The sequence below is a fragment of the Symphalangus syndactylus genome, chromosome 12, assembly GCF_028878055.3.
Source record: "Symphalangus syndactylus isolate Jambi chromosome 12, NHGRI_mSymSyn1-v2.1_pri, whole genome shotgun sequence".
Taxonomy (NCBI): domain Eukaryota; kingdom Metazoa; phylum Chordata; class Mammalia; order Primates; family Hylobatidae; genus Symphalangus; species Symphalangus syndactylus.
This window is the reverse complement of record NC_072441.2, coordinates 138,355,372-138,375,569: the sequence shown is the minus strand read 5'-3', so window position 1 is coordinate 138,375,569 and position 20,198 is coordinate 138,355,372. Positions and strand designations below refer to the sequence as shown.

Genomic DNA, 20,198 nt, shown 5'->3' with positions numbered 1-20,198 from the left:
AGTCCCAAATGAGAGTCAATAGGCAGAAGTTATGAGGAAAGCAGATTATGACATTTTATAGAATTATTACATTGGTACGTTGTCTTACGAGTTAGTGAATTCTCTGTTATCCTAAATTTTAAGCATCAAGAATATTGTAGATTTATGGGAGATTTGGAGAGACCTTTCAATGTGAACTTATGATTCTTTGTTGTTGAAGGGATTTGTGTGTCAGCAGAGCATTAGACTATATAATTTCTTTTTTTTTCTTTTTTTGAGACAGAGTCTTGCTCTGTCAGCCAGGCTACAGTACAGTGGCACAATTTCGGCTCATTGCAACCTCCGCCTCCCAGGCTCAAGCAATTCTCCTGCCTCAGCCTCCTGAGTAGCTGAGATTACAGGCATGTGCCACTCACATGCCCAGCTAGTTTTTGTATTTTTAGTAGAGATGGGGTTTCACCATGTTGGCCAGGCTGGTCTTGAACTCCTGACCTCAGGTAATCCTCCCACCTCAGCCTCCCAAAGTGCGGGGATTACAGGCATGAGCCACCATGCCCGGCCTAGACTATATAATTTCTAAGGTCCATTACTTAGTGCTGTAGTTTATAGTAGGAAGAAAATTGTTCCTTGCAAAGCAAGAAGGGATTCAAGGCTGAAAAGAAGGATGTGAGGATAAAACCAGAGACCAAGATAAAAAGTGCTTATTGAATGGCTATAAACTCAGAAAAAATATGTAGATAAATATATTCACTTGGGATGTAGAACAAGCATTGACATTATTTGGAATGGCAGTATGTTGGCGTTTCCTGGGGGATCAATAAGAAGAAAATAATGGCTTGGGGAGAGAGAACCTGGCTGAAGCTTGTGTGAATTACTAGTGAACCAGATTTATATACCTCTGCAAATTTCTTCCGAAATGTTCTCTGTCTTGGAAAGGGTATGGAAGAGTCAAGCAGCGGGCAATTATGGTAATTTAGGTTTGCAGATTGTCATGGTGAATGTAGTAGTAGGCAGTTAGGCAGGGAGAGTCCATGGGGTATTAGTGAGGACAGCTTTGAATTGCATAACCATGTTGTCTAGCATGGACTGGGATAATCTTAGATCTTCTTTTTCTTTTTATGAGACTGTATCTTACTCTGTCACCCAGGCTGGAGTGCAGTGGTGTGATCACGGCTCACTGCAACCTCCGCCTCCCAGGTTCAAGCGATCCTCCCACCCTCCCACCTCAGCCTCTTGAGTAGCTAGGACTACAGGTGCACACCACCACTTGGCCAATTTTTGTATTTTTAGCAGAGGTGGGATTTTACCATGTTGGCCAGGCTGGTCTCCAACTCCTGAGCTCAAGTGATCCGCCGGCCTCAGCCTCCCAAACTGCTGGGATTACAAGGCATGAGCCACTGCAATATGTGTGTCCCAAATGCCAAGGCCCGGCTGTAGATGTCCTTAATGAATAGGGTAAAATAAGAATGGAGTGATAGAAGGTTGAGAATGATTAGGAGAGGGTAGGAGAGACTGATAATGGTAAGTGCTAAATAGGTATGTTTGGGGAAGGAATAAGGCCCAAAATGTGGCAGTGTGGTGGCTGGACATGAATTGGAGATGAGTGCCAGTGGAGCCAAGTAGGCACAGATGCATTGTCACATATATCTTCACGTATATGTAGAGATGATAAATGAACCAAGTAATCAGGGAAGTCTAAGGTAGATTTGCCATGTGGAAGGGGATAGGCCACAGGGCATGATTAATGACAGGATGCTTTGAACAAGAGGTTATATGGGATGGTGTGGGCTTTCAGAAATAGAAAAGGACCAGGACTCATGGCTCACTGGTCTAGAAATGGTTCTGGGGAATTGGAGGAGTCGGAGAAAGTAAGTCCTCTACAGGATAAGGCCTCTGTGGAGCAGTCATTGTCAAGCATTGACAGTCATGTTTCTGTTAAAGAGGTAAAAAAAAAAACTGGAGAAAGAAAGGGAGTTTGCTGCTATGACAGTTAGGAGAAGATAGAGAGGGAAGAGATGTGCAGTGGGGGTAAACTGGGCAGCTTTGAGAGTTTGATTGTTTTGATAATGGCTGGTAAAGAAATTGGAATGAAGGAATTACTGGGGTAGGAGAGGGAGGGAGTTGGGCATTCCTCAGGCAGATCAGCACATGAAGAGTGAAATTTAACCACTGCAATATGTGTGTCCCAAATGCCAAGGCCACCCTGTCTGTTGGTGGTATCACGGCTTTGGCTTTTTGAAGCTTGTTGTGAGGGAAGTGGGGAATCACTCTGCTTCCTGCTCTGCTCAAATTATCATGCTAAGGAGACTTTGCCATGGTATGATTTTTGAGGCACATGATGATTCTGTCTAATTTGTAAAGTGACATGATCAGGACCAAAGAAGAAGTTCAGCTAGGCCAAACCTTCCTAAGAAGAAGTAACTGTCCCACAGTTATGTGGGTAAGTTGTTCTAGAGAAACAGAGGTGTGGGCAGGGCAGCAGCGTGGGAACCTGTTACCTGGGTAGCACTAAGCCAGTGCCTTCTCTGTGTTTCCTTTACAGATGAACGGGACCGGGTTCAGAAGAAAACGTTCACCAAGTGGGTCAACAAGCACTTAATGAAGGTAGGACCCCTTCATATATATGCCGCGCCAGCACCTCTCACTGCTCTCATCTGGATCTGTCATTCCTTCTTTGAGATGGTTTAGATTGCTTACTGTGTGCTCGAGTCTATGAAGATACACATGTGACTTTTCTTTTGTCTTCTTTTCTTTTTTAATAGAGAAGGGGTCTTGCCATGTTGCTCAGGCTGTTCTCAAACTCCTGGGCTCAAGCAATCCTACTGCCTCAGCCTCCAAAGTGCTGGGATTACAGGCATGAGCCACCATGCCCAGCTTTTTGAAAACTAATGTAGTCATAATGGCGTGGAAACTTGTATTAATCTGCTTCTTGGTGAAGACAGTATTACCTACCATTACATCAGGAGGCAGAGGCTGAAGATACCATGGGATGATTTAAAAAATTCAAAGAACAGTTTACTCCTAGCTTTATACATTACTTTATAAGCCTGTTTCTTTTTATTTAATTTATTAATTTATTTTTAAATAGAGACAGGGTCTCACTGTGTTGCCCAGTCTGGTATCAAACTCCTGGGCTAAAGTGATCCTCCTACCTCAGCCTCCCAAAGTGTTAGTATTATAGGCGTGAGCCACTACGCCCAGTGTATTTTTATTTTTTAATCTGAATACTATGGAAGGATGTTAGAGGGGGATTTTGTCTCTTAAAGTGCATGAATCTTAAATGTTTAACTTGATGAATTTTTACATGAATTTTACCACCAGGTTGTCTAAAATACAGAATATTTCCAGAATGGTTAGGGCTGGATGAAGATTATTATTATCATTATTATTATTTTAAATAGAGGAGAAACCAAAACAGAGGCATGTTAAGACTCACCTAAAGATAATAATAATGTTATATATTAGGTATATAAAATATAATAATATATTATTATGGTATTATTATTTTAAATAAAAGAGAAACCAAAACAGAGGCATGTTAAGACTCACCTAAAGATAAACAGTATGACTACTGTGGCAGTTAGAATCTGAAAACAAAGTTTTTGAATTATAGTAATAATTAGTGCTTCTCTGGGAAAGGGAAAGGTCACCAGTGATCCCTTAATTGCTCTATCCAGTAGCCTAGTTTTATCTTCCTCTCATTTGATTTCTCTGTAGCATTTGATACTGTTGTCTACTCCTTAAAACCCTCTCTTACAATGACTGCTAGAACATTGCTTTTTCCTGAATTACCTCTTTCCTCTATGAATGCCTTTTTTTCTGCCTATTTCACTGGCTTTTCTTCCTCTGACTCTTCCATGTTGGTGTTCCCCAGGATCCTAACCTTGGCCATTTTTTGGTTTTGTTCTCTGTATTCTTTTTGGGCAGTCTCATCCATTGTTGATGCTGGGATTGTTTTGTTGCGTGGGATGCAAAGAAACACAAGTGGAAAAATGGATATGGGATGATCTCACAGAATCTGATGTCTAGATGCAGCTGGGCTTTATGAAAACTAAACAGTTATCAGAAAACTACTCTCACTCTGTCTCTCTTTTTTTTTTTGAGAGAGAGTCTTACCCTGTTGCCCAGGCTGGAGTGCAGTGGGAAGATCACGGCTCACTGCAGCCCTAACCTCATGGGCTCGAGTGATTCTCCCACCTCATCCTCCTGAGTAGCTGGAACTACAGGCATGCAGTACCACACCCGGCTAGTTTTTAAATTTTTTTTGTAGAGATGGGTTCTCACTGTGCTGCCCAGGTCTTTCTTGTTTTTTTTGTTGTTGTTGTTGTTGTGTTTTGTTTTTTTGTTTTTTGAGATGGAGTTTCACTCTTGTTGCCCAGGCTGGAGTGCAGTGGCACAATCTCAGCTCACTGCAACCTCCGCCTCCTGGGTTCAAGCAATACTCCTGCCTCAGCCTCCCGAGTAGCTGGGATTACAGGCATGTGCCACCACGCCCGGCTAATTTTGTACTTTTAGTAGAGATGGGGTTTCTCCATGTTGGTCAGGCTGGTCTCGAACTCCCGACCTCAGGTGATCCTTCCGCCTCAGCCTCCCAAAGTGCTGGGATTATAGGCGTGAGCCACCGTGCCTGGCCAACCCACGTCTTTCTTGTTTATGGGGCCTTGTGTTCTTTCATTTTACTTCTATGTGCCTCCTATATTCATTTCTCTGCTTTTCTTTTATTGCTTTGAGTGACCCATGGCGGCTTTGCCTCAAACAGTGACATAAACCCCTGAGGCCACATGATTCTGAATGCACAAACACAGAAAGTCTGATGGGCTTAGGTCTCCTTTTCCTCCATGGGCCAATTGTCCATCTATAGTTCAGTAAACCGTGGGTAAGGAGGTGGTTACATAAATCAAACATGGCTTCTTAGGGCCACTTGTTTAGTGGGTACTGCAGGTGAGCATGATTTTCACACTACAAGATCTGGATACAGAGGCAGTGATAGAGCCTCTTCTTGGATTCTTGCCTAAGCCAAAGGCAAGTGTCATGGTGTATTTTACACATTCATCTGTCTGTTACCTAGCCATAGCTTTTATTGAACACACCCTAAATTGTTAAGTATGTCCACTCATGTAGCTAGTTGTCCAAGTTAGGAACCTATTTGATTCAGTACTGCCTATAATCTCTCCCTTGTTACCGAGTCCAGTCAATCACTTGCAGCTCAGAAAGATTGCATGCATCTGTCTTCTCTTCTCCATCTCCATATCGCTGCTTTTGTTCAGGGCCTCTGTGTTTGTTGCCTTTGCCTTGACCATTATAATAGTTTCCTAAGAAAGTTTTCTATAATAACAATGGTAGTAATAGTATCTTGAAGACTTCCTGTAAATCAGACATATTCTCTCTGTGTGTGTATGACAGAGTTTACTCTGTTGCCAGGCTAGAGTGCAGTGGTACAGTCATAGCTCACTACAGCCTCAAACTCCCGGTTTCAAGTGATCCTCCCACCACAGCCTCCCAAATAGCTAGGTTTATAGGCACATGCCACTGTGCCTGGCTAATTTGTGTGTGTGTGTTTGTAGAGATGGGGTCTTGGTATGTTGCCCAGGCTTGTCTTATACTCCTGACCTCAAGCAATCCTCTCGCCTTGGCCTCTCGGTGTCTTGGAATTACAGGCATGAGCCATCATGCCTAGTCTAAATCAGACATTCTATATACTAAGTCCTTTACATGGATTATTTCATTTAATCCTTCAGTGATCTTATGCTGTGGGTTCTGTTAATATCCCCATTTTATAAATTACTTAGAGAAGGTAAGTAATTTGTTCAAGGTCATGCTGCTAGAAAAAGGCAGAACTGAAATTTTAAAATTCAGGCAACCTAAAGTCTAGAAACCGTGATCTTAACCCATGCAGAACTGGCTCTGGTTGCTGCCTACCTTTCCAGGCTCATAGCACCAAGTTTCCTTCATACCTTGAGTTCTTGCTGAACTATGTGCCATGCTATTTTATGACTCTGTATCTTTGTTCATTCTGCTCCCTGTGCTTGGAATACCTTCCCCAAGTTTGTTCTGCCTGGATAACACAAACTTAACACCTCTTCAATAAGTATTTACCTGACTTGTCTGATGTGGAACTGACTAGCCTTTCTTTGTGCCCCTGACTATACTCCTTATGTGCTTTTGTTAAAGCATCCAGATTGTTTATATACGTGGTGTATCTTTCAGCTATATTATCACTTGAGGGCAAATATTGTGTCTTATTGTTTATAGTGTTAGGACAAAGAAGAAAGAGAGAGAAGTAAGGAGAAAAGAAATTGTAATTTCCTTTTTTTTTTTTTTTTTTTTTGGAGATGGAGTCTTGCTTTGTTGCCTGGCTGGAGTGCAGTGGTGCAATCTCAGCTCATGCAACCTCTGCCTCCTGGGTTCAAGCGACTCTCCTGCCTCAGCCTCCTGAGTAGCTGGAACTACAAGCATGTGCCACCAAAGCCTGGCTAATTTTTGTATTTTTAGTAGAGACAGGGTTTCACCATATTGGCCAGGCTGCTCTCCTGGGCTTGTGATCTGCCTGCCTCGGCCTTCCAAAGTGATGAGATTACAGGTGTGAGCCACCGCGTCCAGCCGTGATTTCCTTTTGTAAATTTCTTCCATGGCTACTAGTTGCCTCTAGAGTTTGATGTCGTCTAACTCTGTCATGATGTAGAACACGTTGCAGCATTTCCAACCCACCTGTCCAGCTTCATTTCTAAGCACTCTGTTTTTTATAGCTTGCACTATAGTCACATGAGACAACTCACTGCTCCCTAAACACTGTGTACTTTCACACCTCCTTGCTTATATATTTCTCTCCCTAAAATGCACATCCCAGCATCCTCTGCTTCACCATCACCCACTTCACCTTCTAGGCCCAGCTCCAGTATCACCTTCCTGAGATTCTGACCTCTGTTCCTCAGATTAAATCAATTGCAACTCCATCTGTATTTCATACTGCCTTGAAGAGATGCCTGTGTGTTCACTCATCGATGTTCTCTGTTACAGTACTCATTGAGGACTGGGATTGTATTATGCTACTTTCTCTGTTAAGTGCTGCACATAGCACATGAGAAGTATCCAATAAGTACTTGTTACCTTGAGTAACTAATATTTCAATAGTGTTATAGCTTATGAAGCACATTCTTATCTGTCTTAATCCTTAAAATAACCCTGAAGTAAGTAAAGGTGTTTTATCCTCTCAATTTTAATAGCTAGGGAAAATGAAAATTAGAAGAGTGAAGTGACTTTGCCAAAACGATACAGCTAGTGAGGGAAGGAGCTAAGGATCAATCAATCATGAATCTTCCGATCAAAATTACTTGTTCTTTCTGCTAACTATGCCCCCAGCTGATTCTTTTTTTTTCTTAGACAAATACTGATTTTAATTAAACATAAGGTAAACTCCAGGTATCCATCATGTTTCAGCCTAAAAATTAGCAAAAACTGTTGAAACAAGGCAGTTCTTTCCCCATTATTTCTTACGTTGTGGCTCCAGTTACAAAAAAATTTTAATGAAAACGTTAAACATAAAAATAGAAGTTTGAGATTTTTAAAAAAGTGTATAAAAAGCCCCACAAAACTTGTCAACGTTGTTCCTTATTCTACAAAATAGCACCAGTAAGAAGAGTAAAAGGTGTTAAAAACCATTACGACAGCATTTCTGAAATACAGCTTGTCTGAACTCAGCTGAAAAGCAGCTTGTCTGAACTCCCATTCTCCCTAAAAATGACTTCTCATGGAGTAAAAAAGGATTTAAACATCTCCAGAGGGAGCACCGAGCTTTGATTGCAGTTTTCCCTGTCATCTCTTAGATGAGGGGAAGGTGTGAGAAATGTGCATCTGTCCCTGACTGCTGTCACTGCTTCTGAGTTTAGTAAAAAAAAATGAGAAATGAAGGTAGCAGACTTCTCATCTGGGGATCTGTGCCTGTGGAGGGTAGGTCTCTTGGAGAAAGAGTGGGTTTGAGGGGGTGTCTTATCTAAGCTCCTTCCTTCACACTCCTAGGGAAGAGGGAGATACAGAGGAGCCATACTTGTCTACAAAATATATGGCAGCTTATATTATAGAACTCAGCACACCCCTTCCTGAGCTCCCCAGAGGGTTCTATTGCAGTCACTGGGAGGGATTTAGCTAAGAGTGGCCCCTGCCCTTGCGTTTGGCCCCCAGCTGATTCTTTCATACCTTGTCTCTAACTGTTGGAGGAACTGAATCAATCCTGCCTTGAGCTTATCCCCTGAACTTTGTAGTTGAATTCCAGTGCTCTGGCTCCTTGCTGCCTGTTTGTAGCTGATGCTGCCTGTTGGACCTCTGCCTCAGTGCTGTGTGATGACAGGAGGCTCAGGGAGGGAGAAGCCAGAGGAACACATCATAGCATTGTTAGAAATTGGAGGCCAGCCAAAGCTTTACTTAAATCCTTGGTGATTTTGCATCTCTTCCCAGGCCCCCAGCCTTACAGTTTCAATAACATTTGCTCATTTTGGGATATTTCAGAGAGAGATTCACTGCGAATCAGAGTTATTGCTCTAAATTGGAATTATTTGAATTTTGGGCTGAGAATTAGGGATTGAGATTTTTTTTGCAACTCAAGCATCCTTTGCTTTGCTCCCCAAGTACACCCCAGATTAATGCCATCTTCGGTAGGTAGACCAACGTAAGGACAAAACCAACCAGGTGTCCAAGCATGGTGGTTCATGCCTGTAATCCCAGCACTCTGGGAGACCGAGGGGGTGTTTCACTTGAGATCAGGAGTTCAAGACCAGCCAGGCCAACATGGTAAAACCCCATCTCTACTAAAAATACAAAAATTAGCTGGAGTGGTGGCTGGCGCCTATAATCCCAGCTATTTGGGAGGCTGAGGCAGGAGAATCACTTGAACCCGGGAGATGGACGTTGCAGTGAGCTGAGATTGTGCCACCACACTCCAGCATGGGTGACAGAGCAAGACTCTGTCTCAAAAAAAAAAAAAAAAAAAAAAAAAACCCAAAAACACCACAAACCAGGTCTCCCAACTTCTAGATTTAGTTGATCTTGGAATCTCTTGGATTCCTTGATAACCTTTTGGGAAACAGCTTACTTTGGGATAAGCAAATTAATTCCTCCTTATTGAGAACACTTCTGATCCAATCTTAAAAGAGATTTGTTAAGGATGTAAGCATCTGAAATAAACAACCTAATTTAGAATGTAAACATACACATGTAAGAGTTCTGCTTATATACCAGAACCATCAAAAAGAGAAATCTAGGTTTCTAAATGAGGTCTTATTTAAATTATCTATGCCATATCTCTGGGTGCTGGTAGCTGATAAAGTGTATCCCCCTAAAGAGAACATGAAAGTATGAGCTCCTTAGGAGGGAGAAAAATGCTTTTTCTGGTCAGTTCCTGTTGACTTCAGAGGTTAGTAATTAGAAAGGAAAAGCCCAATATTTAATCTAGCAGAGCAGTTCTTTCCATTTTTGTATATGCAGTCCAGAAGCCCCTGGCTTTCCTGGAATTTTAGATAAAATTTCCATATATACCAGCAAAAGTTTTCAAATTTTTAACAACACTTACAACCCTTCCTTCCTTCCGTCTGTCCGTCTTTCTGTCTTTCTGTTTTAAGAGACAAGGTCTCCCTATGTTCCCTAGGCTGGTTTCAAACTCCTGTGCTCAAGGAATCTTCCTGCTTTGGCCTTCCTGAGTGCTAGGATTACAGGCGTGAGCCACCACACCTGGCCCACTTACACTTTCTCTATTTCTGTTTGAGACTCTCTAGTTGAATATGGGGTAGCACTGATTCCAGGTATTCTGTCCTATACAGCTTCTGTTTTGGCCACATGAGTCAATTCACTGGCTCCCTAATCACTGGGTGGAACTTCATACTTTTTGCGTATTCATGTCTGTGGGAAATACCAGAATGAGACTGACAGTGGAGTTTAAGAAATTGACAAAGTAGTGCTGGTTAGATGCTAAGGAAAGGAGCGTTGCCTTTGTTGCCTACGTATGACTATATGGTAGTGGTTTGTGGCTGTCTTTGCCTGGACCTGATTTTTTAGGGCTTAATTTCACTCTAAATGCTTCTCAGGTCTACATTTGGGCCTACATTTGGACTTGGGCTTTACTCTGGATTTTCTATTCCCTATGCTTAAGTGCCTGCCTATCAAAGTAAAGCTACCTTTTGTGGATTTTATTTTTTTGAGACAGAGTTTCGCTCTTGTTGCCTAGGCTGGCATGCAATGGTGCGATCTTGGCTCACCACAACCTCTGCCACCCGGGTTCAAGCGATTCTCCTGCCTCAGCCTCCTGAGTAGCTGGGATTACAGGCATTTGCCACCACGCCTGACTAATTTTGTATTTTTAGTAGAGAACGGGGTTTCTTCATGTTGGTCAGGCTGGTCTCGAACTCCTGACCTCAGGTGATCTTCCCATCTTGGCCTCCTAAAGTGCTGGGATTACAGGCGTGACCAATGTGCCCAGCCTGTGGATTTTAGAATCATCCACATCCTTAGAGAATCTGTTAATCTGGGTTGACTGGTACCACTGTTAGATTCCTCACAATTTAGGGAATTCTCAAAACAGAGATATGATAAAATTCTTATATGCAAGGAACCTCACACTTTGTTCCCCTCCCACCCCCGCTCTCAAACAGGGATTCCCAGCTGCTACTTTTATTCCCTGCATTTAAGCATAGTTCTTTCCAGAGTAAAGAAGTCTAGGACAACTATAATCTGTTTTTTTTGTTTGTTTGTTTGTTTGTTTTGTTTTTTTTGTTTTTTTTTTTTAGTGTTGGGCTTTTTCTTGAAGACAAATTTGGCCAATGAATCAATATGGGTTTCTGTTTTTACAATTTGGAGATCTGCCATTCAGAAATCTATCTGAAATTACTAGGCTCACTTTCCCTTTCCTTGTATCTTTTAATAAGTGTAGGAGAGAGTAAATAACATACTTTTCTCTTTAAAACTTTCTCCTCTGACCTATATATTGCTCTTCAACATAGTTTGAGTCAAGGAAATTGGGCTGCTTACGTTTCCTTTTAATTGTTTAGAGGAAAGATTTCTAGATCAAGTTTTTGGCAGGTGTCAATACTACGAGGCCAGGCACGGTGGCTCACGCCTGTAATGTCAGCACTTTGGGAGGCCAAGGTGGGTGAATCACTTGAGGTCAGGCGTTCGAGACCAGCCTTACCAACATGGTGAAACCCCGTCTCTACTAAAAATACAAAAATTAGCCGGGTGTGGTGATGCATGCCTGTAATACCAACTACTTGGGAGGCTGAGGCAGGAGAATCGCTTGAACCCGGGAGGCAGAGGTTGGAGTGAGCTGAGATCACACCACTGCATTCCAGCCTGGGTGACAGCGAGACTCCATCTCAAAAAAAAAAAGAATACTACGTGACAATCCTTGGTCTTTTTTGTGTATGTATGGTGGGGAGGGGGGACTCTTATTATTTAAAATTGATAATCTGTCATTTTGACCCTCCAAGCATCGTAGAAGCCTTGTTAAGGGAGTCAGGAGACGATGATCTGGACCCAGCTCTGATACTTTCCAGCTAAATGATCTTATACAAGTTATTTAGCTTCTCTAGGCAATGATTTTCTCATCTGTAAACTGAGAGTATTAGAGTTAAGTAATCTTTAAAGTCCCTTTGGGCTCAGATTAGGATTCCAAGCACTTAAGTGTAACTTATTCCCTTTGTTAAAGCCACTCAGAAATTGAGGGAAGCTGTTTATTTTTTCATAGCTTTAAGCTAATCTTTAAAAAATGGAGGCCGGGTGCAGTGCTCACGCCTGTAATCCCAGCACTTTGGGAGGCTGAGGTGGGTGGATCACTTGAGACCAGGAGTTCAAGACCAGCCTGGCCAACATGGCAAAACCTTGTCTCTATTAAAAATACAAAAAAAATTAGCGGGGCGTAGCGGCGCATGCCTGTAGTCCCAGCTACTCGGGAGGCTCAGGTGGGAGAATCACTTGAATCCAGAAGGCGGATATTGTAATGAGCCAAGATAGCACCACTTGCACACCAGCCTGAGCAACAGAGTGAGACTCTGCCTCAAAAAAAAAAAAAAAAAAAGCAGACAGCAGAGCCCTCCTTGACTTATTAATGCTTGGGCACTGGGGAGGATTGGACTTGGTCTCTCAAAATCTAATTATTCACTAATTTTAAGAAATCACTTTATGGCTGGGTATGATGGATCAAGCCTGTAATCCCAGCACTTCAGGAGGCTGAGGCTGGCGGCTTGAGGCCAGGAGTTCGAGACTAGCTTGGGCAACATGGCAAAACCCCATCTCTATAAAGCATAGAAAAAACTCGCCAAGCTTGGTTGTATGCGCCTTGGGAGACTGAGGTGAGAGGATCACCTGAGCCCAGGAAGTCGAGGCTATAGTGAGCTGTGATCACGCCACTGCACTCTAGCCTGGGCAATGGAAGTGAGACCCTATCTCCAAAAAAAAAAAACTTTATGGCCAGGCACAGTGGGCCACACCTGTAATCCCAACACTTTGGGAGGCTGAGGTGAGATGATCTCTTGAGGCCAGGAGTTTGAGACTAGCCTGGGTAACATACTGAGACACCATCTTGCCCCCACAACCCCTGTCTCTATGAACATTCATTTACAAGTTTTTGTCTGGACGTATGTTTTCAGTTCTCTTTAATTACATACCTAGGTGCAGAACTGCTGGGTCATATGGTAACTTGTGTTTAACCTGTTAGTAACCATCACATTATTTTCGAAAGCAACTGCACCGTTTTACATCCCCACCAGCAGTGTATGAGGGTTCTAGATTCTCTGCTTTTTTGCTAACACTTATTATCTGTCTTTTATAATACAGACATCCTAGAGAGCGCTAATCACTGCGGTTTTGATTTGTATTTTCCTTATGGCTAATGATGTTGAGCATCTTTTCATGTGTTTATTAGCCATTTATATATCTCCCTTGGAGACATTTACTAATTTTGACAATGATTTTCTCAGGGAGTACAAACAGGCAAGGCCCTGAATAATTGCAGTTTTTTACTCATTTGTTGACAGAATAGTATAATTATTTGTTAGAAAGAAGCATCCATATTGATGATTCCTGAACAGTCTTGCTTCAGTTGGCTGCTTCTAAAACTTTTTCTTTTTTTGAGACAGGATCTCACTCTGTTTTCCAGGCTGGAGTGCAGTGGTGTGATAATAGCTCCCTACAGCTTCAGTCGGCTGGGCTCCAGCAACCCTCCCACCTCAGACTCCTGAGTAGCTGGGACTGTAGCCATGCACCACCACACCTGGCTGACTTTTAACATTTTTTATAGAGATGGAGTCTCACTCTGTTGCCCCAACTGGTCTCAAACTCCTGGGCTCAAGTAATCTTCCTGTTTTGGCCTCCCAAAGTGCTGCAATAACATGCTTGAGCCACCACACCTGGCCTTCTAAATGTTGATGCTTAGTCCACTGGTCATTTTCCTAAGAGATTTGTGGAAAACTTCACAGGCAAACTAGTATGAGCAGAAGAGGTGAGGATTTTAGGATGAGATAGATCTGGATTTGATCAGCCTGGCAATTTAGTAGATGTGTGATTTTGGGGATGTTAATTGAGCCCTCCAAATCCCATCTCTGTGTCTGAAAAATTCCTGACACAGAAGCACCCAGTAAATGTTAGCTAGTTCTTTACCCTTTAGGTAGAGCTGTGTCTAGTATGCTTTAGAAACAGACTATTGTTTTCTTTGTTGACAATTTTCCAGGCAAGGAAAAAAAAATCTCTTTGCATTCTCCTCTCCGATTACCTCTCTCTGTATCTCTTTGATAGTTTTATTTATTTATTTTTTATTAAAAAAATTTTTTTGGGGGGACAGAGTCTCACTCTGTTGCTCAGACTGGAGTGCAGTGGCACAATCCTGGCTCACTGCAACCTCTCCCTCCTGGGTTCAAGCAGTTCTCCTTTCTCAGCCTTCTGAGTAGCTGGAATGTAAGGCATGCCCCCCCACGCCCGGCTAATTTTTGTGTTTTTATTTATTTATTTTTTGAGATGAAGTCGTGCACTGTCACCCAGGTTGGAGTGGAGTGTCATGATCTCGGCTCACTGCAACCTCTGCCTCCCAGGTTCAAGTGATTTTCCTGCCTTAGCCTCCTAAGTAGCTGGGATTACAGGTGCCCACCACCACACCCAGCTAATTTTTTGTATTTTTAGTAGAGACAGGATTTCACTATGTTGGCCAGGCTGATCTCGAACTCCTGACCTCATGATCCACCTGCCTTGGCCTCCCAAAGTGCTAGGATTACAGGCGTGAGCCACTGCACCCAGCCATTTTTTTTTGAAACGGAGTCTCGCTGTGTTGCCCAGGCTGAAGTGCAGTGGCGCCATCTTGGCTCACTGCCACCTCCACCTCCTGGGTTCAGGCAAATTCTCCTGCCTCATCCTCCCCAGTAGCTAGGATTATAGGCTCGTGCCACCATGCCCAGCTAATTTTTGTATTTTTAGTAGAGAAAAGGTTTTGCCATGTTCGCCAGGCTCGTCTCAAACTCTTGACCTCAGGTGATCCATCTGCCTCGGCTTCCCAAAGTGCTGGGATTACAGGCGTGAGCCACCACGCCCGGCCAATTTTTGTGTATTTAGTAGAGGGGGGTTTTGCTGTGTTGGTCAGGGTGGTCTCCAACTCCTGATCTCAGGAGATCTGCCCGCCTCGACCTCCCAAAGTGATGGGATTACAGGCATGAGCCACCGTGCCTGGCCAATAGTTTTATTTTTATAGTTATTTGGTTACTATAGTCAGACAAAGATTGAGAGGCATAATAAGCTAGTTCTCATCTAAATTTCTTATAATATGTACAAGTTTTGCTACCACAGGTATAACACATAACCAGAATTTTGAGAAAGAGACATTAGGGCCTTGGTGTGAAATTAACTTTACATTTCAAGTTGCCGCCTTTGTCTTTTCAATACTCTATGGTGTTTAATATCTATTGATAAGATGACCTCACTTGGTCCTCAAGACCAACTGCAATTTATTTTTATTATTATTATTTTTGAGATAGAGTCTTGCTCTGTCACCCAGGCTGGAATGCAGTGGTGCGATCTTGGCTCTCTGCAACCCACTCCTGCGCGATTCTCTTGCCTCAGCCTCCTGAGTAGTTGGGACTACAGGCATGTGCCACCATGCACAACTTTTTTGTATTTTTAGTGGAGACGGGGTTTTGTCCTGTTGGCCAGGCTTGTCTCAAACTCCCAACCTCAGGTGATCTCCCAGCATCGGCCTCCAAAATTGCTGGTATTACAGGTGTGAGCCACTGTGCCTGGCAACCACAATTTATTTAAATATTTATTCAGGCTGGGAGTGGTAGCTCACACCTGTAATCCCAACACTTTGGGAGGCTGAAGTGGGAGGATTGTTTGTACCCAGGAGTTTGAGACCAGACTGGGCAACATGGCAAGACTGTGTCTTAATCAAGCAATATTTATTCATTTATTTATTCATTCATTCATTCATTCAATGTCCTGATTTTTATTCCCTATGTTCAGATCTTATCTATCAAAAATAAATCCCTCACTTAACTTAGTTCTCTTCTTAATCCTTAATGTCAAGTATGTAGTATTTTCTGACTTTTTAAAAAACCTACCATTAATTTATAATCTGATTTTCACTCTACCACTCTCTTGAGAAATAGTCTCACAAAAGCACTCTTACTTATTTGTAGGAAAGTTAAAAAACTTTCCTAGTCTTTATCCTCCTTGACTTCTGCTGTAGTGTTTGATACCGGTGATCATTCCTATCTTGATTACACTTTCTTGTATTTTTGCTTACCTCTTTCACTGTTACTGTTTTATTTTGTCTTTTTCTTCTGTCCTTTGTTGATTGCTTTTCCATCTCTTGCCTTCTAATTTTGGCTGTTCCCTAAGGCTCAGTCCTTAGCACTCTGCTCTTCTATCTTACTCCTAATCCAGAAAGCCCGTTTCCCATGTCTTTAGCTAGCACCTCTCTGCATGTGACTTCTAAACTTAAGTTCTCAGCTGACCCAAACTGAATTCTGGTATTTCCAGCTGCTTCAAGAACATTTCCATTTGTAACTCCTTTGCTGCCATTTTAAATTCAACATATTTAAAATTGAATTTATCAAATCCACTGCCCTTTTAACAAACCTCATGACCTGCCTATTTCTGTTAATGGTGCACTACTGTTGCTCCACACTGCAAACTTGAAACCTTGCATCTATTTGAGGGAGGGGTTTTTGTTTCTGTTTTTGAGACAGTTTCACTCCTATTGCCAGGCTGGAGTACAATGGTGTGATCTTGGCTCACTGCAACCTCTGCCTCCTGGGTTCAAGCGATTCTCCTGCCTCAGCCTTCTGAGTAGCTGGGATTACAGGCACCCACGACCACACGTGGCTAATTTTTTGTATTTTTAGTAGAGATGGGGTTTCACCATATTGGCCAGACTGGTCTCGAACTCCTGACCTCAGGTGATCCACCCACCTCGGCCTCCCAAAGTGCTGAGATTACAGGTGTGAGAGGGAGGCGTTTTGAAATCTTGGAGCCCCTGGTGTGCTGGAGCCAGCTTATGGACTCATAAGAGCCAAGTGTTAAATTTTCAGCAATTTTGTGAGCTGGTTGCTAAACATAGCTTTTTTTTTTTTTTTTTGAGATTGAGTCTTGCTCTGTTGCCCAAGCTGGAGTGCGATGTTGTGATCTTGGCTCACTGCAACCTCTGTCTCTGAGGTTCAAGGGATTTTCCTGTCTCAGCCTCTCGAGTAGTTGAGATTACAGGTGCATGCCACCATTGCCGGCTAATTTTTGTATTTTTAGTAGAGGCGGGGTTTCACCATATTGGCCAGGCTGGTCTCAAACTCCTGACCTCAGGTGATCTGCCCGCCTCAGCCTCCCAAAGTACTGGGATTACAGGTGTGAGCCACTGCTCCCAGCTATTATTAAAAATTAAATTATGTAAACATACAATTAAATAAATTATATTTAAAATAAATGTAATACATCCTCAAAGCTGTTCATTTCATAATTATTTTGCTGCATGTTAGTATTGTCTGTAGTCTTGAGGTTATGTCTGTTGTGTCTCTGTGATGGAAATACTGTACATAATGGTGTGCTACTGTATATTTCTTCCCAACATTGCATTTAGTGATATTATATTAGTAGCTTGAAATTGGTTGTATTGGAAACATTTACATCATGGAAATCAGCAAGTTTGAGTTAGATGTCTTGTTTTGTTTATTGTTTAGACTTAAGAAAGTGATGGAGAAAATGTTAATATTGCAGATTAAACTTAAAAGTGTGGGCCGGGTGTGGTGGCTCACACTTGTAATCCCAGCACTTTGGGAGGCTGAGGCGGTGGATCACGAGGTCAGGAGATTGAGGCCAACATGGTGAAACCCCATCTCTACTAAAAATACAAAAATTAGCCGGGTATGGTGGTGCGCACCTGTAATCCCAGCTACTCCGGAGGCTGAGGCAGGAGAATCACTTGAACTCGGGAGGCAGAGGTTGCAGTGAGCTGAGATTGTGCCACTGCACTCCAGCCTAGTGATAGAGCAAGACTCTGTCTCAAAATATATATATATATATATATTCTTTCAATTTTTAAAGCTAATTTTCCAGTTCATCATGAACCATCTTCCCCAGTTGTATAACGTACCTGTCACCTTCTTATTTCTTTATACACATACATACAAACACACATACCTTGCATATGTCCATCTCTATGCCGAGTCTTATGTGGTTTTTCCATCTTCTTTCTACTAAAACATTTGCTAATCCTCCAAGTCCTGTTTCTTCGAGGAAGTCTTTGCATATGTTTCCATTCTTTATCTTGTCCAGTTTCCATTCTTATCCTACTTTGTTTTTTTTTTTTCTTTTTTCTTTTTTCAGACAGGTTTAAAAAAGAAACCCCTCATTACAAAAGGGTCTTGGTTTGTCACTCAGGCTGGAGTTCATTGGTGCGATGATACCTTACTGCAGCCTTGAGCCTTGAACTCCTGGGCTCAAGCAGTCCTCCTGTCTCAGCCTCCCAAAGCACTGGTATTACAGGTGTGAGCCACTGCACCTGGCCTTCCCCTCTACTTTCAGAGCTACTTTGAATATTATAATTGGAAAGGACTTTAGTTTTCCACTCAATTGTAAAAATTCCCAAATCCCCAGCCTCTACACGAAAAATTATAGTAACTAAAATTCTACTACTTCTGAAAGTAGCCCTTTCTAACGTTGTCTGGAAAATTAATATATTAAAAATCAATCTTCCGTATAATTTTCACAAGTCTTCCTATTCTGTGTTGTAAACATCACCTTTTTTTTTGAGACAGGGTCTTGTTCTGTCGCCTATGCTGGAGTATAGTGGTGTTATCATAGCTCACTGCAGCCTTGATTTCCTGGGCTCAAGTGATCGTCCCACCTCAGCCTCCTGAGTAGCTGGGACCATAAGCATATACCACCATGCCTGGCTTTTTTTTTTTTTTTTTTTTTTTTTGTAAAGAAGGGGTCTCTCCATGTTGCCCAGGCTGATCTCGAACTCCTAGGCTCATCTCAAACTCCTAGGGTCAAGGGATCCTCCTGCCTTGGCCTCCTAAAGTACTGGGATTGCAGGCACAAGCCACTGCACCTGGCAATGAGTATCACTTAATGAAGTTGTCACTAGACTGGGACTGAATCAGAAATCCAATTGCCACTTAACTTATAGCTAAGTGACCATAACATCTCAGAACCTCGGCTTCCTTGTTTTCTTTGATGGAATGGTGGTAATAAGTAAACTTCACAAGGTAGTTGTTTGGATTACATAAATAGAATGAGATGATGACTGATTATAAAGCATAGTAGTTAATGGCAAAGACTAAAATCAGACGAAACTGAGGCCAGTTTTTCCACCTGGTGACCTTGGGCAACTTACTTAACCTCTTTGTGCCTTATTTCCTCATGTGTAAAATAGAAATAATAATATTACTCACCTTAGAGATGTGAGAGATAGATAACATATTAAACATTCAGTACCATGTTTGATATTAACCACACTTTCTGCCAAAGTGAGATCTGTTTTTCCATAGTTCCAATTTTAAAGTTAATTTGAATTTCCCACAAAGAAAATTATTCTGAAATTCGCTGTTAGAAATATTTGGTGTAAGAGAATGGTTAAATTGGAAGTACACCCCAGGAAACATTGGGTACCTAGCATTTAGTTTCCTTTGGAGCACTCTAGAAGGCTTTTCTGACTCTGGCTGGACTCATCTACCCATTATTCGCCATGCTATTACATTTTGGCTCATAATAACTCCTGAGGTGTCTCAGGATAATTAAGACTCCCCATCTTCTTGTCCAAACTTTCTAGGACATTGTTGTATGTTGGTTAGAGTGTGTAATAGATCTGGCATCAATTTAAAAAACACACACGTTCCTGGTAAAGTATTATCATTTCACATGTATTTTACTCCAATCTGAAACTTCCTGAATTTTATTATTTAATCGTTGCTTCCACTTTTAAATTCTTTAATTTGTGTTTACCTAGAACCAGAGATTTTTATGCGGATAGTATAATAATTCAATATCAAATAAAAATCTGTTTCACTCTCATTCACAGGTCCGCAAGCACATCAATGATCTTTATGAAGATCTGCGGGATGGCCATAACCTGATCTCTCTGTTGGAGGTCCTCTCAGGCATCAAACTGGTGAGCTTCTCCTAATGAATGACCTCACAATTGTGGCCCTACAGTGACATATTGGTCCATCTCGTTGAGTGCAAGGGCAGCAGCCATCACTGCTTCATCTGTTAGAGGGAAGGAAGAAGTAGAAGGAAATGTTGGTGGACTTTATTTCTAACTCAGACTTAGAATTTACAAATTATATGATTTAAATTGATGTATTATATGTTCTCATTTCTTGATGAAATGAGGAATTAGTTATATTCCTTTTATATCTGCATGTTTTTGCATTACTTTTTCTTTATTTTCTAGATACTAATATTTCAGAACAGTAGACTCATGTTTAAAGGTTGAATTAGGTGTATTTTTCTTCCTAGCGCTCTAGTCTATATAGACGCCTCTCATTTTCCAATCTATTATGAATTTTTTAAATTTTATGTATTCAGCTAAAGACCTGAAGTTTACATTTAAAAGCCCAGGTGTTTGAAGTTATTTTTTTCCAAATCATCTCACTTTCTCCCTTCTGTGATTCATTGAGTCTTACAGATTTGGAGAGCTGCCAAAGTTGTTGTCTGAGCATAGCCTTGGATATAGAACATCTGGGCTCCTTGAATAATTAATT

The 20,198-nt window shown here is 41.9% G+C and overlaps 1 protein-coding gene across 9 annotated transcripts in view; it reads left to right on the top strand.

Annotated features, from left to right (window-relative positions):
* Nucleotides 1–20,198, top strand: part of MACF1 (microtubule actin crosslinking factor 1) — a 408,649-nt gene that overhangs the window by 147,083 nt on the left and 241,368 nt on the right. For all 9 annotated transcript variants that reach the window (XM_055255176.2, XM_055255175.2, XM_055255173.2 and 6 more), the window contains 2 exons: nt 2,522–2,583; nt 19,514–19,603. In XM_055255176.2, the coding sequence (XP_055111151.1) occupies nt 2,522–2,583; nt 19,514–19,603 (152 nt within the window). The remainder of the gene's footprint in view (nt 1–2,521; nt 2,584–19,513; nt 19,604–20,198) is intronic.